Source organism: Anabrus simplex, chromosome 3, assembly GCF_040414725.1.
Source record: "Anabrus simplex isolate iqAnaSimp1 chromosome 3, ASM4041472v1, whole genome shotgun sequence".
Taxonomy (NCBI): Eukaryota; Metazoa; Arthropoda; class Insecta; order Orthoptera; family Tettigoniidae; genus Anabrus; species Anabrus simplex.
Window position 1 is genome coordinate 222,796,872 of NC_090267.1, and position 26,474 is coordinate 222,823,345.

Genomic DNA, 26,474 nt, shown 5'->3' on the forward strand with positions numbered 1-26,474 from the left:
AATGTTTATGTACCAATCTACTCGGAAAGATCATTTAGCGTTGAAATAGACGAGGTTAAGAAGAGAGTAAAACCTGGATATTGCAAACACCAAATCGGCAGACATGGCCATTATGACTGTATTATAAGAAGAAATGGATTAAATATTGGGAATTCGCAGTTAATAAGAAGAATTTGTTGCCGATGGACTAGTAAACCGTAACAAAGAGGTTGTTTAGAAGAAATGAGTTGAGAATTTATATATGTAGATGAGTCTGGAAGAAGAGATATATGAGAATTATGAAGTAATGATAGTATTGGAGAATATTATTTGTTCATTGTGTGAGCAATGGTTTGAAGATGAAGTTACGGATTTATGTGTTAGTTACGGTTATTGTATAATAAATAAGACGCAAGCAGTGAAGTTAGGTCATGCTCATATGAATATAGAGATACAGTCCAGGTGATTAATGGTCGATTGGTAGTATAACATGAGAGATTATGCTAGGTTAATTGAATCTCACACACTTTATGGAGTGGAAATAGGGATATGAAGGAACATCGCCTTACAGAACGAATGTTTCACAATGTGAATGTAGATTGGTCAATTGAATTACAACATAGTATTGGCACAGCAGTAAATGATATAAGAGTTTATTTTAATTACAGTTGCACATAAATATGTAATCGCACAGCACGATTTTCATAGTTTGAACTGATCGGTTATTCTATTAGTGGCACTTACTGATAAAATATGTGATTTCTACTGGCATGTCTGAATGAATATGACAATATTTACTTGGTATTCTTATAGACATAGTAATTTAAAGTGTGATGACATTTTGAAACCATACACAGGAAACTTATTGATTATCTCATATCTCGAAAAACTCAATACAAAAATCCAAACAAACTAAATATGAAGAAACCCTATTCCTTCCTGAAATAAAGAATCAATCCTCATTTGCCCCATGAATTGTTTGTATGCAAAAGATGATGAACTGAGATGATTCAACAAAATAATAATGACAAGTTATGAATGAAAGGTTATGGTACACCCAGTTTCAACTATGTCAATGGAAATAATTTATATATTCAAGTTAAGAATGTAACATAACTGCATTTTCTTTTCTCTACAGCCCTCAATTCGATTTTATTTTATTTGATATCATATTAGCATGCTAATAAGCTAGATTTAGGATAATTTCTGCATTTTTTTTCTGAGAATAGGTAATAATATGTAGCCATAAGGTAGTATAGGTGCCAATAGTAATAATCTATGATATGATATGAGCGATACCATGATTAATTGCTTGATTTTGGGGGTTGAATGATTGAAATGCGAATATCTTTACTCTTCGACGGAATCTGCGATTATGTTAACAGATTTTATGGACTACGTTGATATATTTTTTCCCTGAGTAGCTAGCTGGAACATATACTTCCTACCACCGTACATGGTTTACGCAATTAACCCCCGTTCTTGAAAAGATTAGTGAATGGTAGGTGGAAGGGTGTACAAGGAAAAACAATGTGCCTTGTCACTTCACGACCAACTGTATTCACAGCTTCTATAAACTCATTGGTGACTTCGGATGCTGCAGCAAAATGTTCTAAAATATTCAAGGCGGTTAAAATATCTCAGTGGCTAGGTGGAATTGTATCAACCTCTTGGTAACTACCGCTCCACCACACAATAACAACTGTGTTCTTTTCTTTCATGTAATGTGCATGTTATTGAAATGAGTTTATAGGCTAAGAATAAAAGTTGATTGTTGGTTTGGTGACATCTATGATTGTTGATTTAATTGCACCATGAAACGTGAATGTTAACCCACTTACCAATAGCTTAATGTCCAAATAATCTATGGTTTTACAATGGTTCCTTGCACTGCTATCAGAAACAGCTTGAAAACAATGAATATTGTCAGTTGTTCGCATTAAGTGAGATATAATGTCACAAAGGGCTAAAAATGAGTTCATAGTTCACAGTAACTGAAATTCATACTAACTGAGGAGACCTTGCAGAAGAAATAATACATTCCAAATTTGTTCATTCAACCAAGAGCTCATCTTAGGCGAGTTCATATTAATGAGATTTTACTGTAATTCCAAATAACTAACCTTCACCAAAATCTTATACAATTGAGTTTCTCTTCACTATTATACTTACACAGAGCTTTCATCTTTTTCCACCTTTCCAGAGGGTGCATTTATGTATTCTGTCAACTGTTGGTATGGAGTTTGGAAACATAAATTATAAAATCCTCCAGCATTACTGACTAGAGGTACAGATGAACTAGCTCCCAATCTTTTCTCTTCTGCTTCTTCCCACTGGGAGCTGAGGTTGGTACCAAAAAGGCACTTCAGAAGCTGAAACAATTTCAGACATATTTGATAAAAATAAATTTTCTGGAAATAAACTTTCAACATATTAGGTTGTGTTAGGTAAATATAGTATATATCGAAGAAATATTAAGTACAGAACCCCACAATATTCCGATTTTGCACCAGATACTCTTACCAACTGAACTCTGGTGGCCTAGGTCATGTATGATTCGTTTGAAAGGATCTAAGCTACAGGTCTGGTACCACTATTACTACTACTACTACTTTTTTTTTTTTTTGCTAGTTGTTTTATGTTGCACCAACACAGATAGGTCTTACGGCGACGATGGGACAGGGAAGGGCTAGGAGTGGGAAGGAAGCGGCCGTGGCCTTAATTAAGGTACAGCCCCAGCATTTGCCTGGTGTGAAAATGGGAAACCACGGAAAACCATTTTCAGGGCTGCCGACAGTGGGGTTCGAACCTACTGTCTCCCGAATACTGGATACTGGCCGCACTTAGGCGACTGCAGCTATCGAGCTCGGTACTACTACTACTACTGCTGCTGCTGCTGCTGCTACTACCATCACAAATGTAGAGTGTGTGTTGTAGGCCAATTCAATGAATATTAAGTTTTTATGTCCACACTGTACTTGAAATAAACTTTTAATGTATTAGGTCATATTCAGCATATATGCAGTCAAACATCTCTTGTTATTAGGGTTATATTTGTGAAAGTTTTACGCCCTAAGTGACAGCCATTTTGGATTTCCCACAATCATTCCATAGATAACACTAGATAGAACGGCAATTTATTATATCTATCTATAGTCTCTTGCCCTAAGTGTCAGCCATCTTGTCCGATTCAATATAATTGCCACAGAAACCATGATTCATATAGGAACTTCCCACTACATATCCGGCATTACCTAGACCACAGAATCTGTTATGATATATGGAATAGACCGTACAGCTAGTGTCTCAACGCCGAATGTTGGGCGGTGGGAAATAACCCGACCAACCTGAAAGGCCAACCGGTTCGGGCAGCTGAACCTTTAGGGAGGGATATGGCCCTCAGTGGAGGAAATGCCACTGGAATTCATAATGACAGAGGGCAGCAGCTTCGCCATTAGTGCACGTTGGCGTCAGCCAAGGTATCAGCTGATACGGTGATGTGACACACACTTGGGAGCGTAACCATAGTGGTGTAAGCGGTCTCAAAACTGTGCGAGGAAGGCAACGGGAAACCACCTCGTATTTAATCCCCAGGAAAATCTTTAGCACGACTGGAAAACATGAAACCAAGGCCCCCAGTCCCTGGCAGCCCTTCAGTGAGCAGGGGGTGCTAAGAATCTCCGGGCCAGTCATGAGAAGGATAGCAACGTGGAATGTTCGCAGCTTGTTTCAAAGTGGAAAGACTCATAACGCCATCAGAGAGATGGAGAGACTCAAGATCGACGTTCTTGGCATTAGCGAAATGCGTTGGCCTCATTCAGGAAAGAGTGTGGTCAGTGGTTATCAAGTATACTATTCTGGTAATGACGATCCTCGCCATCTTAATGGTGTGGGTTTCATTGTACATCGAGATATCAGTAGGTCTGTGAAAAGTTTTATACCAGTATCAGACAGGGTATGTTTATTACAGCTTAATGCATGACCAATTTTAGTGAATATCATCCAAGTATATGCTCCAACATGTGATGCGTCAGACGTTGATGTCGAAGATTTTTACACAAAAATCGAAGCAGCCCTGTCATATACCAAACCATCTGAGATAAACATTGTGATGGGCGATTTCAATGCTAAAGTCGGCCATGGTCGAAGGGCTGATGTAGTCGGTGACTACGGATTAGGAACAAGCAATACTCGAGGTGATCGACTGGTCCAGATGTGCCAAGAGCAGAGCCTTATTATAGCAAACACGTATTTCCACCTACCTCCACGTCGCCTCTATACATAGACCTCTAATGCTGACAACAGTATTAGGAACCAGATTGATTACATCACAATTAACAAGCGGTTCAGAAATTCCGTCAAATGTGTGAAAACATATCCAGGTGCTGATATCAACTCAGACCATAGCCTACTGTTTGCTTCCGTGAATCTCAGGCTGAAGAAATGTCATTTAAAGGGGAGTTTTAGTCGGATTGAGATTCAGAAGCTTCAAGATCAAGCACTGAAGGATGAAGTTCAGTCAGCTCTATGTGTAAAACTTGCGGAAGTTCAAAACAGCGTTAATATAAATGATGTTGAAGGCACTTGGAATCACATCAAATGTGCAATTAACGACGTAAGTCAAGTAAAATTAATGAATGCTGGAAGAAGGAAAAACAAGCCGTGGATGACAGAAGAAATCCTGAAGCTGATGGACCAGAGAAGGTCTTTTAAAAACAAAGATCTTGTAAAGTACAAAAGTCTGCAGAATTTAATACGACAAATAATAAGGAAGATGATACAGATGTTGATTCCCATAGGGAACGTAAAATATTTGTCCTGAATGAGTAAATTTATAATACCAATATAATGGTCCGTTATTGGACATTATAAATTTTCCAGCTAACTCATTCATTGGTTGCCTGCGTTTCGCCCTCGTGTGCTAAGTTAGGCTCGTCAGTTGGGACATAGCACACCACCCAAGACGCAAGGCTAGTGCATACCGTGGAGGCCACTGCATCGGCTACTTGAAGCCACCAGCAGTGCCAATGCACTATGAGAGCTATGAATCATTTCCAAAAATTGATGCCTGCCTGGCCATCAGATGATACAGATGTTGATTCCCATACGGAACTTAAAATATTTGTCCTGAATGAGTAAATTTATAATACCAATATAATGGTCCGTTATTGGACATTATAAATTTTCCGGCTAACTTAGCACACGAGGGCGAAACGCAGGCAACCAATGAATGAGTTAGCCGGAAAATTTATAATGTCCAATAACGGACCATTATATTGGTATTATAAATTTACTCATTCAGGACAAATATTTTAAGTTCCCTGTGGGAATCAACATCTGTATCATCTGATGGCCAGGCAGGCATCAATTTTTGGAAATGAGACATAGCTCTCATAGTGCATTGGCACTGCTGGTGGCTTCAAGTAGCCTATGCAGTGGCCTCCACGGTATGCACTAGCCTTGCGTCTTGGGTTGTGTGCTATGTCCCAACTGACGAGCCTAACTTAGCACACGAGGGCGAAACACAGGCAACCAATGAATAAGTTAACTGGAAAATTTATAATGTCCAATAACGGACCATTATATTGGTATTATAAAGAATAAGGAATGCAAAAGAACAACTCTCTGAGGAATGCAACGAAATAGAATTAATGAATTCCAAACATGATTTTTTCAACATGTACAAGAAAGTGAAACAAGTAACTGGTGCATATAACAGGAAGGGTAATGGAGTCCTTCTTAATGAGAATGGTGACATCTTCGCGAGCACAGAAGAGAAACTGAAGGAATGGATGGAATATGTACAAAATCTCTTCTTAGATCGCAGAAATGTGGATCATGGTGCTTGGACAGACGATGGTGTGGATATCACACGTGCAGAAGTAGAATATGCCAATAAGAACAGCGAAGAATGGGAAGGCTCCAGGCCCTGATGAGATGTATGCTGAGATACTGAAACTCCTTGAGAAAGAAAAATCCCTTTCATTATTAGTTGACCTATTCAACAGTATTCACTGCAGTGGAACCATTCCTCGAGACTGGCTCAAATCAACTTTCGTAATATTGCCTAAGAGAACCAATGCAAAATTCTGCAATGAATACAGAACAATTAGTTTGATGAGCCACGTTCTGAAAGTATTCCTAAAAGTCTTGCATGCGAGAATTTATCATAAATGTGAGGAGAATATCGGAACCTCGCAGTTTGGCTTCAGACGTGGTTTTGGTACTAGAGAGGCATTATTCAGTCTGCAAGTATTAGTCCAACGGTGCAGAGATGTCAATGTCGATGTTTTTGCTTGTTTCATCAATTACTAAAAGGCTTTCGACACAGTCCGTCATGATGAACTTATGAACATTCTTCTGGAATTAGGACTTGATGGACGGGACATTCATATTATTGGTAATCTCTACTGGAACCAGTGTGCTGGCATAAGAGTTGATGGTCGTGTCTCGGAAGAAGTCTCAATTATGAAAGGAGTTCGCCAAGGGTGTATTCTTTCCCCCGTGCTTTTCAACATTTATTCAGAAAAGATTTTTCGAGATTCTCTTTACGGAAAGACTCAAGGAATTGTGGTTAATGGTTTCATCTTTTTTGCTAGTTGTTTTACGTCGCACCGACACAGATAGGTCTTACGGCGACGATGAGACAGGAAAGGGCTAGGAGTGGGAAGGAAGCGGCCGTGGCCTTAGTTAAGGTACAGCCCCAGCATTTGCCTGGTGTGAAAATGGGAAACCACGGAAAACCATCTTCAGGGCTGCCGATAGTGGGATTCGAACTTACTATCTCCCGGATGCAAGCTCACAGCCGCGTGCCTCTACGCGCACGGCCAACTCGCCCGGTAATGGTTTCATCATAAATAACATCAGGTACGCCAATGACAATGTGCTACTTGCAACCAATCTCCAGGATGTACAGGAACTACTTAATGCTGTCACTGAAGCCAGCAGCGCAATGGGCTTGAAGCTTAATGTAAAGAAGACCAAGTGGATGGTTATAAGTAGGAAAGAAGATGGCATTCGAGGTAATCTCACAACAGGGAAGGAACAGATCGCGAGTGTGGCAACATTTAAATACCTGGGATGTCACATCAATGATGACTGGGACCTTACTCACGAAATCCGATGCAGAATTGAGCAGGCCAGAACTTCTTTTCAGAGACTTAGGAAACTTTGACAAGTCGTGACCTTTCCATTTCACTACGGACACGACTACTCCGGTGCTACGTTTTCAGCATTCTGTTATGCGGCGTTGAGGCATGGACACTAACTGAGACCATGTGCAAGAGATTGCAAGCATTTGAAATGTGGACGTACCGAAGGATGCTGAAGATACCTTGGACAGCTAAAATGACCAATATAGATGTTTTGCACCATATGAACAAAGAACCAGAAATCCTCACTACCATCAAGAGAAGGAAACTAGAATACTTTGGTCATATGATGCAGAACTCTAAAAACCACCTTCTGCAAGTAATACTCCAAGGGAAAATTAATGGAAAACGTGGTCCGGGGAGAAGTAGGACATCATGGCTCGCAACTTGAGCCAGTGGTTTGGGGTGACAAAGCTTACTCTGTTCAGAACAGTTATGAACAAATAACAGATCATGCTACTGATCGCCAACGTTCTGCGAGGACATGGTACATGAAGAAGAAGAAGATCTATTGTATGGAAACAGTCAGTTCTGTGAAAAAATATATGTTATGATAGGTGCCCACTGAAATGAGGTTGTAAAAATTAATCTAACATTTTAACAACAACAAACATCCACATAGAAGTTCTGAGGAAGTAACCATCAATTTCAGGTAAAACAACCAAACTCATATAAATGAAAACACCTACATACACCCTTATATCATCAAGGTAATGGAGAGTATCAATAGTGCCAGTTTTTCTTTGTAAATATTTGGCATGAATACTCTCCTGCTTTACTAGCTCATAAAATTTCCAACCCACAAATAACTGAAAATATATATTTTTCTGAACTCCCAGAAGGTAAATAATGATCTGAACCAGATTTGTTTCCCCACATTTCCAGTTCATTAAAATGATTATCGCAATATTACTAGTAACATTTCTCTGTAGTTCTGTGTCTTGGTATTCACACAATATTTGTTCATGTTTTTCAGGATTCTCAGAATCATTATCACATTATTACGTTCACCAGAATATTACTCTGAACCTCTACTAGGAAGTTTGCTCTCTCCACTAATTTCTAACATGCTCCAAATCCACATTCCTTCAAACCTTGCAACACTTATTCGCGATAAATAGACGACATGATGAAAACTCAAAATGACCAATATAGACGTTTTGCACCGTATGAACAAAGAACCAGAAATTCTCACTACCATCAAGAGAAGGAAACTAGAATACTTTGGTCATATGATGCGGAACTCTAAAAACCACCTTTATAAACTAATCTGCTTGCAAAATACACACAGGAAGGGCTATCAAACAAGGTGCTGAGATCTTGTTGAGTCAGTGGAATGGACCGTGGTTTCACGATACCATTCAATATTTCTGTCAACACATTTCTAATAATATTAATAATTTCGTGTGGCTATTACCAGCCAAGTGCAGCCCTTGTAAGGCAGACCCTCCGATGAGGGTGGGTGGCATCTGCCATGTGTAGGTAACTGCGTGTTATTGTGGAGGAGGATAGTGTTATGTGTGGTGTACGAGTTGCAGATATGTTGGGGACAGCACAAACACCCAGCGCCCGGGCCATTGGAATTAATCAATGAAGGTTAAAATCCCTGACCCGGCCGGGAATCGAACCCGGGCCCTCTGAACCGAAGGCCAGTACGCTGACCATTCAGCCAACGAGTCGGACACATTTCTAATGACTACATGTGTGGACGAGCGCTTAGGAGAGTTCAGCATGGCAGATGAGTCATAAAATTTGAGCACTCTGGAGCATTAGAAATGGCATAGAAAGAACATTTGCTCTCATTAGGGACTGCAGTACTGTATGGTACCAGGTTATTATTGACAACCCATAAAGCCAATGTATATAAAATAGTTTTTATTCACTTCCCATCAATAAGTATCTTCAGATTTCATAGAATGAACCAGTTAAGAGAAAAATAAAATTTCCATTCTTCCCAGGTTAAACTGTACAATATCAGAAATTAGCCTGTCTCCTGAACGCAGAATTTTTGTGAATGAATATTCGAATTTTCTTATTTTCAGATGTTATGTTGATTTATACTAAGCATAACTTATCTAAACTGCTACTATACCACACAAGCATTCATAGTAACAACACTGCCAGAAAATCTCACGAGTCCAACCATTATTAAAGCTTACTAATCAAACAATGTTCCTTAATATAAATTCAAAGACTTCCACTAGTATCTTATAACTTAATAATAAGACATGTAGGTAAATACCTGCTGCACACATTTGATTGTTGCTGTTGGTTCCACAAGAACTGTTAATCTTAGGTACGACAAGATCTCCTCGGCTATCCTACCCACTTCATGCAAGGTGCCAATCTCCAGCAACTGCGACATTGTTTCCAAGGTGGTCCGAAGCAAACCCACAAATTTTTCACTTGCTGCAGAGTCCAACGTGATCTATATATCATACGTATTAATTAAAGAACTGTGACATAATATTAGAAAATGGTACACTACTTAAGCTGTAAAAGTTGTCAAATTAACAGCTTCTAAAATTATACTTGCTAACTTCCACTGTTCACATCACATACGAAAGCAATTAAGAATGACTCACTTCTGCATAAAGAGATGGGTTGTTAATCTTCACCAGATTCTACAATTTCTTGTAAGAAGGAAAAGCACATTTAGATGTATAGTTTCTCCAGCTCACTAAAGCAACATACATTTCTTCTTATCATAGAAGAGTAACTTAAAAAATAACCTTGAAATATAGATACTTTACAGAGGCACGTCAGAAATTCTGCCATGATACCACAAATGTAAAACTCATTCTTACTTGCATGTGACATGAACTCAAAGGAGATATTATACTATACATAAGGTCATAATATATTGAACTTATAGATATGGTACCATACCTAAAAGTAAAAGTACAGTATTACCCCACTATTACGTTCCCATATGTACTGTTTTCCCATCGTTTACAATATTTTTTGTTAGTCCCCTCAGATTCCCTATGCTCACAACGTATAAAACTTCCCAAATTTACATTTGCAATATTTTATGCTTTCCACCATTTGTGCCATGCCAGGCTGTTAGAGAGGGGAAAATCTGGAAAAAATGGCAATGAAACTAACCTATAATATTTTGAGTAACCACAGCATGATGACCAATTCAAACAAGTATGGTCTAACTCTCATGAAGGAACGGCATGAAGATTTCATTTTTACATATACATGAAGGTCATTTAAGTCGAATCAGGTAGTTGGGATATAATTTTTCGCTAGTCCATTTTAAACAAGAGATTTGAGAGTTCCTAGTTTGTGGTGCATGCTGTGAATAGTACAATATATGCCGGTACATGTCAGCACTCAGAGCCAACGGCTGTCTTGCCTCACCTTTCCTCTTCACACATTCCGTTCTCCACCGTCCCAACCACGTTCAGTTGCTTACAGCTGTGTATATGTAATGGCAAGTTAAGATCATCTGACATAATTTGGAATACAATATTTTATTGAAAAGATTATTTCAATATGGAGTGAATAAACAATAAATAACAGTTTTAACAAAACACTACTTAACACACAAATGATCCTTGGTTGTTGTTCAAAGGAAGCCCAACATCTAGGTCACTCACCCTAACATACAAATAATATAGAATCAAATATCATCTTCATCACCATTACATTCAAACTGTTCAAGATATTACTTAATTAAAACACAGTCTGGCATTAGTTTATTAATCATGGCATGATAGTGAAAATCTAACACACAATGTGAATAACAAAACAGAAAAAAACATGTTCATTCGTCAGAGATTCATGCTGTGCATTTTTGCCCTGGCCACTGAATGATTCCAAGAGAAGAAGGTTTCTTCCATCCTCTTTTAATTGTGGATGGAAAACAGTTTGGAACCAATCATGTATGTGTGCTATCCCCACCTTCCCAGAAGATGAGCAATCAATGATTGACACTATTATTTCCAGCACAAATTTTATCACTGAAATCATGAAAATTAGTTTGCGAGACAGCATCAAATTTTGGTATACAGTTATTGAATAACAACCTGCTTTCTAAGTATACTCCAGCATTGGTACAAAACAGTCAGCTCGTAATTGGGTATGCACTAGCATCTGACTAGTTATGTTGAAAAGTCTCTTTAGGGGTTTTAATTTTGACCGACCATGTAAATTCGTTACTCAGCAAATATTCTCCATTCAACAGACTAAACATTTTAGTTGTCAGAAGAGCCCAAGATCAAACAGCTGGAAAAGATACGTAGTTCCTTTTGGTATATATTCAATTTGCACATGCTTGTTCGTCAGAGATTCAAGTTTTGCATTTTGGCCCTGGCCACTGAATTAATCCAAGAGAAGAAGCTTTCTTCCATCCTCCTTTAATTGTGGGTGGACAACATTTTGGAATGGATTGCATAAGTGTGCTTTCCCCACCTTTCCTGAAGATGAACAATTGGTGAAGACATGTTTGAAGGCATCCATTTATGCATTGATATTTTCTTGTACGAGTTCCCTAGGTTCAAACATTCCATTAATTCCTTGAAAAACTATCAAGAACAAATGTTCTATTTGTCTGGCTTTAGAAATGTGATATTGCACTGCATGAGAGTATGTAAAACTATTTTGTCAAACAAGCGTAGCAAGAAGTTCTTTTGCACTACAAAAGACATAACTTCTCTAAGTTGCCATTTCGTACACAAATCAAGACTGGTTCAAATTCAAGATATTGGCATCCAGGAACTCACTCTCTTCTTGCAATTCATTAATGAATTTAACAAAAAAAATGTAGCCACTTATGTCATACTTCTTTGTCTATTTTAAGAGTCACTCTGGAGAGCATGGAATCTCTCTATCCTCACTAATCCAATGCACTAAGTCCAATTTTGTGATATGTAAATAATATGTCCTTGCCTTGCTGTTCTTCCACGTAAGCTTGAACCATTGCACATTTTCCAATTTATCCATTGTGTTTAATGTAGTTGATGGTTCTATAAATAAGTCTCCAAGTCTTTTTAAACTTCTGTACAGCGTACATAGGTCCTCATTCCTTTATTTTCTGATACACATCCAACAATGGTTCTGAGTCATAATCTTCCACTGATTTACAAGGTCATCCTTGGCCATCACAAGAAATGTTATCTTCGTTAAACTCATCTTAGTGTTCACATTCCTATGATGCATATATTACACAATAGGACTAGCTATCACATATACACTACTGTAGGCAGCTGTATGTGGTGGAGAACAGTGGAGAATGAAATGTGCAGAGAGGGAGGGCAAAACAGCCGCTGTCTGTGAGCCCTGACATGTACCGGCATGTACTGTACTGTTCACAGCACACACCACAAAGTTAGAGCTCCCAAATTCCACCTTAAAAAGGACCAGCAGAAAATTAGACAATCCACCACCACCACCACCACCACCACCACCACCACCACCACCACCACCACCACTTCCTCTTTCAGCTTAAACCGACATTTACGAATATGTAAGAACAAATTGAAATTTACCATCCAACTTCATATCGCTTCATCGTTAACACGAAACTTCCACTTTCCCTGAAGTGACACTCAATCCGCACACATGCATTCTTTGAGAAGCTACACTGGTGTAAAGTCATGAAGTAATCAAGTGATTCAGAGTTTGTCTTGTACAGGTCCATTATTTTATGGTTGTTTTACGCTTACTTTTGTCGGTGCAATTGTTAAAATTATTGATGCTGATTCATCGCATTTATTTCTGTTATTTGTTACGTTTTATGTTCTTGTTAACTGAGTAAAGAGGCCAAAGTCATTTACTATGATAATCTTGTCACAGCATCTATGTTTGTACCTAGTTGTTAATACTTTTTATTATTGTTTTGTTTGGGGTACGCAGAAGGAACTTCCCCAAAGATTGCGATAAACAATCGGGCGAGCCCTGGGCATTGTTGGAAAAATCCCAGCGGCTGATCCTTCTACAACCGAAGCAGTGTGATATATATCATGGATACGACGAATAAATGACTTTTTTCAAAGCCACCTCTGGTGATAACTTCAATAAGTATTGAAGGACTCTCTGCCAATGAAGAACTGCTTCTAGCTGAAATGTGTAAACAACATGATTGTGATATTGTGGTTCTACAAGAGACCCATCAAGGACCAAACAGCCGCAGACCAAAGAAAAGTGGGATGAAACTATTTTTAGAGAGATCTCACAACCAATACGGAAGTGCTCTCTTCACTGAACCAGATTTAGCTATATGTTCAACCACCTTGACTTCCACCAATATTGTAGAAATTTTAACCACTGGGTTCCAGTCTTGTACAGTAACATCTGTCTACAAACCACCTAACGTCATCTTTAATTTTGAGGAGCCAGCTAATTTCTAACCTCAGAGGATTAAAATTGTCTTTGGTAACTCCAACCGTGTTAGTACCGCATGGGGATATCTACATACCAATGCAAACGGTGAGGAATTGGAGTATTGCTCTGAAAGGATTGGAATTAAACTCATCCCCGACCCTAAACTACCACCTTCGTTTAACAGTGGAAAAAGGAAACATGGCTTCAAACCAGACAACATTTTCTTCAGTAGTACGATCTCCGAACAAACTATCAAAATATTTTGAAGACCCAATTCCAAGCACAAAACACAGAGCTATCACTTGTTGTATAAGAGCAGTGGATCAGAGGGAGGTAGTACCACCGAAATGATGCTTCATCTTCAAAAGAGCACAGTGGAATCAATTTAATGAAAACTTGGACAGACAAATCGTTAAATTGTGACCAGAAATGAAGTTGTATGAATCATTCATAAAAATGACCCAGAAAGTATCTCGCAAACAAATTCCAAAGGGATGCTGCACCAACTACGTAGCTGGACTCACTCATGACTCAAAACTTGCCCTTGAAAGACAACAGCAATTGTTCGAGAATGATCCCTTCTCAGAAGAAACAATGGAAGCAAGTGAGGAGTTGCTTAGTGCTATAATCACCTCAAGACAAGAGAGATGGTGCTCTCTAATAGAAAATGTGGATATGAAACAAAATAGCTGACGTGCATGGAAAATGGTTAAGATCCAACTTCACCTCAGATACTTAAGAGTGAAGTTACACCCAATCAGATAATCATCAACTACTACTTAATGATAACAGTGCCAGTTGGACGAAAAGACTGGAGTTTCAACATAAATTGAAGATGAAAACCACTTAATTAACACTCCCTTTTCACTGGTTGAACTGCAAGAAGTGATTCACCTCATGAAGAATAATAAGGCAGTTGGATGAGTTGAGAATAGAACAAATACAGTAGAAGTCCACTATAGCGAGAACGCCACATAACGAGAACCCATTAAAACGGTAGTTTTTTACTCTCTCTTCAAAATTTATATATTATACAATGTATTATCCTTCAGTTACAACGAGAGCCCTATCACTGACGCATCCGTTATTACGAGCGATTAAGCTTGCGCAAATTTTTCCATTACTGCTATTATGAACCCCAGCGATTATGTTACGTGCGATCAATCATCTCCGGTATCGTTTCCTCACTATGTCCACTAGCAAGCTCTATTGTCAACATTCGAAGGCGATGTCGGAGTCTATTAGTTATACCCGTCGACTGCTGTTTCATAGAGAAAATTTGAAGTAAAAGTGAACGCAATTTCGTAATAAATGCATAAATAATGTGTCTGATAGCAGTTGTTCACTCGTTAAAAATATAGGCAGAATAAACGATCGCTTAACTTTAATGCTAAATACTGCAATTAAATAAGAATGGGATACACCTCAAGATATGGCAGAGTGCATAATTGTTTTCAGAAGTTAGTTTATATTTCTTCTCGTCTGGTTAAATTTCTGAAAGGCCATTATCATGTAAATTTATAGCGAGAAGGTTATTATTTCTCTACTGGGGCTTGAAGTATGTTTTTTCATGTAGTACGGTTAAGTTAGTTTGGTAATGCCTGTGAGCTGTTGTTCCGTAAAGAAAATTAGAAATGAAAGAGAACATATGTTTGTAACAAATGCGTAAATAACATGTCTGATAGGATTTGTTCGCTTGTTAAAAATAAAGGTTGAATATACAATTACTTAATTTTAATATCATACACAGAAATTAAGTAAGAACACGATACATCTCAGGATATGGCAGAGCGCATCATTGATTTCAGAGGTACATCAATATTTCCTCCCCTGTGAACCACGTGACTTTGCGCGGTGGAGAGGTTTGCGAGTCCCAATGAAGCAAATAGCCGAGCCGCAGGTGCAACCATATCGGATGAGTATCTGTCTAGAGACCAGACTAACGAATGGTTCAATGAAAGGGGAGTAGCAGCCTTTCAGAAGTTGAAGGGGTGACAGTCTAGATGATTGACTGATATGGCCTTGTATTAATATCTACAAGGCTTAGCTGGGTTGATACTGCTACGCGGCTGAAAGCAACAGGAAACTACAGCCGTAACTAACTCCCGAGGACATGTAGCTCTCTCTGTATGAATGATGTACTGATGATGGCTTCCTCCCGGGTAAAATATTCCAGAGGTATTCTGGAGTCTCTGGGTGGGGACTACACAAAAGAGGGTGATCATAAGGAAGATGGATACTGACATTCTGCGAGTCGGAGCATGAAATGTTAGAAGTTTGATTCGTTGTGGTAGGCTAGAGAATATGAAAAGGGAGATGGATAGACTAAAGTAAGATGTAGTTGGTATAAGTGAAGTACGTTGGCAGGAAGGAAAGGATTTTTGGTCAGGTGACTACAGAATTATCATCACAAAACCAAATAGAGGAAATGCAGGAGTTGGTTTAATAATGAATAAGAAAACAGGACACCAGGTAAGCTACTACGAGCAGCATAGTGGAAGAATTATAGTTGTCCAGAGAGACACCGAACGAACCAGTGCCCACCACAATACTGCAGATCTACATGCCCACTAGTTCAGCGGTGATGAGGAAATCGAAAGAATATATGAACAGATAGAAAATTTAATACAATATGTAAAAGATGACGAGAATCTAATTGTGATGGGAGACTGGAATGCAGTGGTGGGCCAAGGAAGAGAAGGTAATGCAGTAGAATTCGGATTGGGAGAAAGGAATGAAAGACGAAGTCGGATGATTGAATTCTCCACTGATCATAATTTAGTCCTTGCTAATACTTGGTTCAAACACCACAAACGACGGCTGTATATGTGGATGAGACCTGGAGACACTGGAAGGTATCAAATAGACTGCATTATGATTAGGCAGAGATTCAGAAATCAGGTGTTGGATTGCAAAACTTTTCCACAAGAAGACGTGGACTCTGGCCACAACTTGTTGGTCATGAAATGCCATCTGAAGTTGAAGAAATTGAAGAAAGGAAGGAATGCAAGGAGATGAAATCTAGATAAGTTAAAAGAAAAGAGAGTGAGGGATTGTTTCAAGGAACACGCTGCACTAGGACTAAATGAAAAGGCTGAAGGAAACACAACAGAGGAAGAATGGATAGTCATGAGAAATGAGGTCAGTAGGGCTGCTGAGGAAATGTTAGGAAGGTTAAAAAGATCAATTAAAAATCAGTGTACAACTCAGGAGATAACAGACCTGATTGATGAACGACGAAAATACAAGGATGAAAGAAATGAAGAGGGCAGAAAAGAATACAAGCGATTTAAGAACTAAGTGGATAGAAAGTGCAAGATAGCTAAGGAAGAATGACTGAAGGAGAAGTGCAAGGATATTGAAGGTTGTATGGTCCTAGGGAAGGTAGATGCTGCATACAGTAAAATCAATGAATCCTTTGGAGAAAGGAAATCTAGGTGTAGTACAAATTTTAAGAGCTCAGATGGAAAGCCACTTCTAGGGAAAGAAGACAAAGTAGAAAGATGGCAAGAACATATCCAACAGTTATATCAAGGTAAAGACATAGATGATTTGAATCTGGAACAATAAGAGGCTATCGATGCTGATGAAATGGGAGACCCAATTTTGAGGTCAGAGTTTGACAGAGCTGTGAGAGATCTAAATAGTAACAAAGCACCTGGAATTGATTAAATACCCTCTGAATTACTGACTGCGTTAGGAGAAACCAGCATGGCAAGGTTATTTCATCTAGTGTGTAAGATGTATGAGACAGAAGAAGTGCCATCCAATTTTCGGCAGAATATTGTTATACCTATTCCCAAGAAAGCCAGTGCTGAAAAATGTGAAAAACTACTGCACCATTAGTTTAGTATCTCATGCCTGGAAAATTTTAACACGTACTATTTACACAAGAATGGAAAGACAAGTTGAAGCTGAGTTGGGAGAAGTTCAATTTGGCTTCAGAAGAAATGTAGGAACACATGAAGCAATCCTGACTTTACGTCTGATCTTACAAGATCAAATCAAGAAGGACAAGCCCACTTACATGGCATTCATAGATCTAGAAAAGGCATTCGATAATGTTGATTGGGCCAAGCTATTTACGATTCTGAAGGTGATTGGGATCAGATACCAAGAACAAAGAATTATCAACAATCTGTATAAAAATTAGTCTGCAGGGATAAGAATCAGGCTTTGAAAAAGAAGCAGCAATCCGGAGAGGAGTGAGGCAAGGCATCAGTTTAGCCTCCCCTCCTTTTCAAAAGTGCAAGTCTAACCTAGTTACTGTAAGTGGGACCACGTACAAGGAGACATGACCTGTGATTGTGGGCTACTACAGGATGAAGAATAACTTCTGATTTGTCGGTATTTACCATCAACGTGCACAAAGGAAGATATTTTGCAGGCGAATGATAAAGCTGTCCTTGTAGCCGAATATTGGTAAAACATTATTTAACAGTGTATCTAGACAGGGAAAATAAATACTGCTTTGTTGTTGGTGTTTGCCTTTTCTGGCTAATAATGGAAAAAAGGAAGGAAAGGAAAACTTTCACTACAGATGAGAAGGTTCAAATCTTGGGCAAAGTTAATTCGTTCCAAAGAACATGAATTGCACTGGCATGTGAGTTGCAGTTTTCTTTATTACAATGGTGAAAAACAGAGGAAGCATATCATCAAGTGCTTCAGAAAGTGGACCAAACTCCAAGATAAAGGAAATACAGTATCAGCCATAAGTATTTTGACAAATTATTAAATTGCTCTGGTCTCATTGTTTATTAACATAATGCATGCACTTGTACAACACAAATAATTTGACCATTTCTACACCCAACCAAACCATCAAATTCACAGAAATGTAAATATATAACACCAATCCACTGGCGGAAGAAAAATATCCAAACACCAAGAAAGGGTTGTGCTAGATTAGCTAACATTGGTAGGCATGTTTATACATCTGAAAGATGATGTTGATACAAATTTCCCACAAATCGCATTAGCATGGCGTTAGTAGTGGCCCCATAATCTTCCACATCAGGTTTGCTTTAAATACGGGCTGTACTGTGTGAGAGTGCTAGTTACTTGTGAGATTGGATGGAGTGATTGTGAGTGAGTCGAGACTTCCTTCACGACGAAGTGGCCAATATCAACAGCTCAATGTGGTTGAACGAGGCCGTATAACAGGGATACGTGAAGTTGAATTTTCCTTCCACGCTATTGCAGAACAACTTGGCAGGAATGTCTCCACTGTGCATGCATGCTGGCAGCAGTGGTCACGAGAAAGTATGCTCGCAACAAGACCGGGCTCTGGACGTCCCCATGGCACCACCAAGAGGGAGGACCACCGTATTCGGTGTATGGCTATGGCACAGCGGACTGTGTCTGTAGCAGCAATTTGAGTACCAGTTGGCACAACAGTGACACAATGAATTGTTCTAAATCGGTTACTTGAAGGACACCTCCGAGCCAGATGTCCTGCAGTGTGCATTCCACTTACCCCAAACCACCGCTATCTGCGACTTCAGTGGTGTCACGCGAGAGCCCAATGGAGGATGGAGTGGAGGTCTGTTGTATTTTCCGATGAAAGCCGTTACTGCCTTGGTGCCAGTGATGGCATGTGTTGGTTAGGAGGAGGTCAGGTGAGCACCTGCAGTCTACCTTTCTGTGGAGTTGACACACGGGACCTACACCAAGAGTTCTGGCCCACTCACCCAGATTGCATGTTTACATGCCTGCATTCAACAATCAGGCAATTACACCATTTATTGATGGACCAGCTTGGTTTTTCTCGCACGAATATTAACCTGTAGTCTTGTACCTTTAATCAATTAAATATGTTTCCTCGACAAATATATTGCCAAAATTTCCACATTCTACATTCCTTATTTCATGTTTGGATAAAAAAAATTTGCCAGTGTAATTACACTTATCGTAATCGCAAAGACGCACACAGGAGATACTGTCAATTATGTATACTGTTTTATTTACAAATTATATACACATTATACACACACACACACACACACACAAATGAACTGCCATCTTGAACTGACTTGAAGAAGAAGAAGAAGAAGAAGAAGAAGAAGAAGAAGAAGAAGAAGAAGAAGAAGAAGAAGAAGAAGAAGAAGAAGAAGAAGAAGAAGAAGAAGAAGACTGTCACATTAGCATGTCAACCAACTACCAACACAACAAACTCACAACGTGAGTTCACACACTTGAGTAACGACCTTCGCTAGCAAGTCTCACTAACAACTCTACACCATCCCTTTATATACCTTGACTGGCCAGGCTTCTAGAAAAGTATGACAACATGTTTTCTCGAATTTTCTCGAGTCTTCAATAACCCATTTACAAATGAATAGAATGTTCTATACAACTCTAGTGAGAAAGATGTGTTGTTCTGGATTATTACCCTGTGTTGCACAAAATTACATTGGCTTTATACATCATATTTACAGGTAATAATAAATTATATACTATCAATTATGTGTTCCGCGGCTGTGAGCTTGCATCCGGGAGATAGTAGGTTCGAATCCCACTATCGGCAGCCCTGAAAATGGTTTCCCGTGGTTTTCCATTTTCACGCCAGGCAAATGCTGGGGCTGTACCTTAATTAAGGCCACGGCCGCTTCCCTCAAACTCCTAGGCCTTTCCTATCCCATCGTCACCATAAGACCTATCTGTGTCGGTGCGACGTAAAGCCCCTAGCAAAATTATGTGTTCTTACATTAAGTAAACTCTTATTTATATACATACAGCAAATGTATCATGGCATAACCTCATGTTTTGTTACACAAGACAGATCATACAACACACAAACAATGATATGACCACGATTTATACCAAATAAAGTCCGTACATAACTACGTAAATAATAATAATAATAATAATAATAATAATAATAATAATAATAATAATAATAATAATAATAATAATAATAACGACAACAACAACAACAACAATAATAATACCTACTAATCAACCTCAATATTTCCACTATTTACCCATAGGTTTAGAGAATTGTTTCCAAGTTATACTAGTCCATTACACTTGCAACACACTATAGTAATACATGGAGACCATAAATATTTTGACACATATCACTACGCAAAAAAAAAAAAAAAAACTATTCCAGAAGTTCATATGTACTTTGTATCATCTAGTATTTAGTCAGGTAGCCATTTGCTTGTACAATTTCTGCACACTGCGTTGGCATTGAGCTCACCATTTTCTCACGACATGAGACAGGAATTCTGGACCATTATTCATTTAAAGCTTTGAAATATGCCTCCTTGTTTGTGTATGTTTTGCATTAAACACACATTTTTAGTTCCTCCCATAGATGTTCAATTGGGTTTAGGTCACGGCTTTGACTTGGCCGATCAATAACCCCAACTCTTTTCTTGCTGAGACACGTTTTGACAAACTTGGAGGTATGTTTAGGATCATTGTCATGATGATACAACCACCCATGATTCATGTTTTGTTTAGCATATGTACCATGTGTTGATCAATGATCTTGCCATACACAAACTGATCCATGATGCCTGCAATTTTTACCAGTGGACCAACTCCAGTTCTAGAAAAGCAGCTCACACCATTACAGACTGTGGGGTTTTGGTGCCGTACAACATGGTGCACGTTAACTGGCCATCTGACAAAGAAATTTCCATCTGAGTCGAACATACTGAATTTACTCTCATCGCTTCACAGAACTTTACTTCATTCCTTGTTTGTCAGGCACCACATTTCTTAGCAAATGCAAGTCAGGCCTTTCTGTTCTCTGCTGAAATTAAGGGCTTCTTACTTGGTTGTCAGCCCTTTAAACCTTAGTGTTTGAGGTACCGCTTGATAGTTGTTAAGCCAAGTTTGATCTTATAATTGTCTTCTAAGTTACTCTGTACAGCTGCTGCTGTTTTACGAGCATCAGCAACACATTGCCTTCAAATGAGTCTCTCAACAGCAGGGGTACCAATTCTAGGGTGACCAGATCTAGGCTTACTTAAAAGTTTTCCATTATTGTTGTAGACTCTGTTCCAAACATTTACAATTTATTAGGTAGAAAGGCCAAAGTGTTTTGTAACTTGAGCTTGGCTATTGCCTCTCTTCAAATTTGCAATCACTGCTTGCCTAAGATCTAAAGAATACTCTTTTCTTTTCCCCATTGTAATATCTGTTTGGATGAAAGAATCTGAAATCAGACATAAGTAAATAATATTGTTATAAGTAAAATATCATATGTCAAAATACTTATGGTCTCCATGTTAACAGCTGGTCCCATATTACTGCCAGGTTTGAAACGTAAACAATACTGAACATCAGACACAAGCAGGTAAAGCAATGAACCGCTATCATGTTTGTTTTGCATCATGGACATCATTTATGCTATCTATGGTTGAATATATGAATGTCAAAATACTTAAGGCTGGTATTGTTTGCCTCTTATTCCAAATACGAGGAATTAGAAAAAATAATGAAAAGTTGGTTTGAAATGTTTAGAGCTGCAGGTATTCCAACTGATCTTAAAGGAAAAGGCCTGTGAAGTAGCGAACAAAATGAAATGAAATAAAATGAAATGAATGCAATGAAAATTTCAGCATATCCAATGGCTGGATCAGCAGATTTAGGAAAAGGCATAACATAGCCTATAAGAGTGTTTAAGGAGAATCAAATTCAGTTAGTGATGACTCTGTGGAAGAGAAGATTGAGGGAAGAGTGCAGGAGCTGACCAACAAACATGAACCCTGGAACATTTTTAACCTAGACAAAACTGGACTAATGTTGAGTGTGTTGCCCAGCAAGACTTTGGCATTCAAATGGAATAAATGCCATAATGGGATACACAGCAAATGAGGTTCTGATAGGGAAATCTAAAAAGTCTCATTGCTTCAAGAATGTGCAATCATTACCAACAGACTATGATGTCAACCATAAAGCCTGGATGACTTCCATTTCTGACAGCAGTTGGCTGCTCTGGATTCATAAATGGGTGCACAAAATAGGAAGATTCCTCTTTTCATCAACAGTTGTCCTGCACATCCTGTGGATGATAACTGAGGAATGTGCAAGTAGAATTTTTGCCTGGTAACTGCACAAGCAAGCTTCAGCCTATGGGTTTAGGGGTTATACACACCTTCAAGCCACTTAACAGGAAGAGCCGGATGCAGCAAATTTTTTTTCCTTATGGATGCTGGAAAAGATCCATCATCAGTGGCGGCTGGTGCAGAAAATCAGTTGTGTGCTGTAACCCATCCCCACTCCAAAAAATAAAAATATTTGAAACATACCGGTGTGTGGTTTTCTTTTTTTGCCATTTGTTTTACGTCGCACCGACACAGATAGGTCTTATAGCTACCATGGGACAGGAAGGGTCTAGGAATGGGAAGGTAATAAGGTACAGCCCCAGCATTTGCCTGGTGTGAAAATGGGAAACCACGTAAAACCACCTTCAGGGCTGCCGACAGTGGGATATGAACCCACTATCTCCTGGATGCGAGCTCACAGCTGCGCGCCTCTAACCGCATGGCCAACTCGTCCGGTGGTATGTGGTTTTCAAGGGGCTCTCCAATGAGTTTTCCACACTGAACAAACACGCCAACAATCCCAACACATATACACATTCCTCATAAAAATCTATAAACCTATAAAATTAAACACACAATAACACCTGCAATGGCAAAATATTCACCAACTCAAACACTTCGTGTGAGTGCACAAAAATGTAACTTCTTAATGTTAGCAACATCACTGAAATAAAACCAGCAACGTCGTAATGCAAAATTACATGTTATGTTTTTATATTGACATTTATAAACTAGAGATTTTTAATTAAAGAAAATCACAATATCATGTCCTTATTTTGACAACAAAAAAAGTACAATTTTTATAGTTCATCGATTTACAAATGTGGCTATGGAATAGGAAAGTTGGTGGTATTCTATCCTCTTTGGTATTAAAAGATCTGGCAGGAACAGCTCTACAGTATTTTGTTTTCCCCGTTTGCTTTAAGCGATCCCCTCTTAAATACTACTGCTGAGTCAAGAGGGTGCCAGCTGCCACGTTCTCATATCGGTCGTAATGCAAGTGTGACTAGTGCTAGTGCTGCCTCTCTGTGGTCGAACAAAGAATCGCTGTGAAGTATATGTCTCGGCTGTTGTTTCCACAGCCTGTCGGAACACATTCTCTTTGTATCGGAAAAGTTGGGCAAGCATGCGCAAAAGGCAGACTTCCTGGTTTCTGGCTAAAAGCTTAGCTCTCGCTGAGCTGTGACCACACAGCACCCGGCGTGGAGCGGACCAGTAGTTACCTGGTTGTGAGGGGAGTTGAATAATTTCTTATTCTTTGGCTGACGTCTTTTCCAATGTACTGTATTTGATTGTAGATAATATTTTTAAACTAATTTATTTTTCCAACAGGCAATGTGCTGCAGCACTTCAGCACATAAGGTACGGCCGCCTCTGTCCATCACCACATTAAAGTTTCAATCTTGGATGCTCTTAACTTCATTGTGAAGTCTTGGAAGGCTGTGAAGCAGCCTACCATCTCCAAATGTTTCCTGAATGCAGAATTCTTCAAGAACAATCCCGACTCTCACCTACCAACGGAACAAGGAGGAAGCCAGCTTCATGATGTATGTATGGAAGATGTTGCAGTCAAACTGCACTACTGAAGACTTTCTTAGGGTGGATGATGCCATAATAACTGCAGAGGAAAGAAGTGTGGAAAAGTTGGTTGCAGAACAAACAGCAGCCCTGGCTCCCACCAGTGACAATGAAGAAAAACTGAGCATACTGAAGTGATAGCTACCAGTGCTGAATCAAATGCAGCAGTAGACATTTTACGTAGATACGTAGGAGTCAGGTGACTTTTGTAATCTTTATGAACTTGAGAAACAAATAGGGGACATAGAAGTAAGAAGCGTAACCAGAGACTGATTCTGGACTTTCGGGGCAGCACTGATTGCGTAGTTTTCCATCTGGAATAAATGTGTGTTAATGTTGTTAATAGTAGTAATTAAACTGTTCCATCCAGAGAAAGGGAACTTTACTGCATCTTAAATAATTCTATAGCAATTCTACAAAAGATAATCAGAATAAAAGAATATACTGCACTAGCTAATATACTTGTGCTTTGGTACAGAATTCTACACTGTATGGAGAATTCTACATGAAGTAGTGTACACGTCAGATTTGATTACACTGCACAACTCTTAGCATTATGCAAGAAACATGGCAGAGAGGTCACCATAAATCGTACCTCATGTGAAGACTGAACTAAGGAATCTTCATTGCAATGGCAGGGCTCCTTTCCTACAGTCACAATCGAGTTGGGTAGCTGTCATAATGGCAGACACTCACACTCCACCTGCCTTTTTATACCCTCTGAAAGACTGTCTCTGTGATTTTCATGAAGTTTTATAGCATCTTCCAATTGACGGAACAACAACATGACAGCAATATTAACACAATAAAGCAATTTTTAAATAAGTATCTGCACGAGTACAAATTCAAAGGAAAACCTATTAATGATTAATATTAATGTTTTTGTAGTGGAATATATATATGAGTTACTTCCAATAAATAAAAGGTCTTTTTATAATGCATGCACACACTTATTTTAATACTTCTGAATAAACTACATTTTTAGTCCCATTTACAGATGGAATTAAAATAAACTGATTTTAAACACTTCCTGACAACCCAACACATAACTGGTCATGAGAGAAACAATCCTCCCTAAAGTCCACTCCAACATATTTTCCTATGACTTGCTTAACATTTTATTTCCTTGTATGGTCCCTTTGAAATACAATGTGATAGTAAGTATCCTATATGTTAACCAAAGATTCCAGCTGTATCCTTGCCAAATTTGAGCAAGGTCCACCAAGCAGTTTTAACATGCAAGAAACCAAGACAAAGAGATCAAGAACAAAGCATGTGCCAAAACACAGAAAAACATTTTTTACTTGAAAACTATCAGAGATACTAAGAAAATTCATATAAACTTTTTTCCGGTTAATCAGTACAGAGGATGTGCTCCGTTTTTTAATAGAACTAACAGGCAGCGTATTCAATTTCATAGGTCCCAGGAGTATGTTATCTTCTAAACTGCTTAACATTTCCTTTTGCTACATGGCCCACCTAAAAGATAACACTGGCCTGCGAAAAGAAAACATTTCTCTCCAGCGAAAGGTTGAAGAGGTGATTTACCCTAATTTAGGTGTGCTGATTTCAATAATGTAAACCGTTTTTGCCTATCACGTACAGTTTTTTTGCTATTTGAAATCCAAATTTGACATATTGTTGTAATTTTGATAGAAAACACCATAATAGAGAATATATGTAATTTTAATGGGACATGATCAAATTGCAACTAATATACAAAAAAGCAACATGTTTATTGCTAGAATGTGTGAATTTCACTACAAGAACACTATTGTCTGCTGCACTTTGATGTGAATGAACACTGAGTTGATTTGTGTTTGTGTTCCTCAGTAGTGTTAACTCGCACTAGACACCAACAGTAATCTGACATCATGGGGACGTCCCATCGCCCCTGATACCTTCCTTCCATTCCCTTTAGATCATGATGGAACCGCTCACCATGTTCCTAGCAGAAAGCTCCTAAATTTGCAGGAAAATAATCTAAATGACTGTGCAGGAAATGTAATTTTAAGCTCATGCTGCAACCCAATTTCTGGAAGTTTTACAGCATGGTTTCCACAATCTGTTGGTAGTTGCCATCTTTAACATTACCCAGAATTTGCCACAAACATACTTGAATGATTCCCATGCCTGAAGCTGTATTTTGTTCATCGTGGTACTGAATGTCAGATCCTTCATAAGTTTCCGAATTTGGGGGTCGTCAAAAACACCTTCCTTCATTTTGACAACCAACAGTCCTGGAAATTTCTGACAGAGGTACAAAAACCAGGGACTGCCTCTATCGAAACTCTTCACATACTGCTTCATAATTCCCAATTTAATATATGTAAAATATAACACACTTTGAGGATCAATTAATGGACAATTT

At 38.8% G+C, this 26,474-nt stretch overlaps 1 protein-coding gene across 1 annotated transcript in view; it reads right to left on the reverse strand.

Annotated features, from left to right (window-relative positions):
• The window catches only part of htt (huntingtin), a 900,697-nt gene that overhangs the window by 405,436 nt on the left and 468,787 nt on the right, over window positions 1-26,474 (reverse strand). The window contains exons 20-21 of the mRNA XM_067142878.2: window positions 9,373-9,558; window positions 2,152-2,351 (exon numbers count right to left, since the gene is read on the reverse strand). Of these exons, the coding sequence (XP_066998979.2) occupies window positions 2,152-2,351; window positions 9,373-9,558 (386 nt within the window). The remainder of the gene's footprint in view (window positions 1-2,151; window positions 2,352-9,372; window positions 9,559-26,474) is intronic.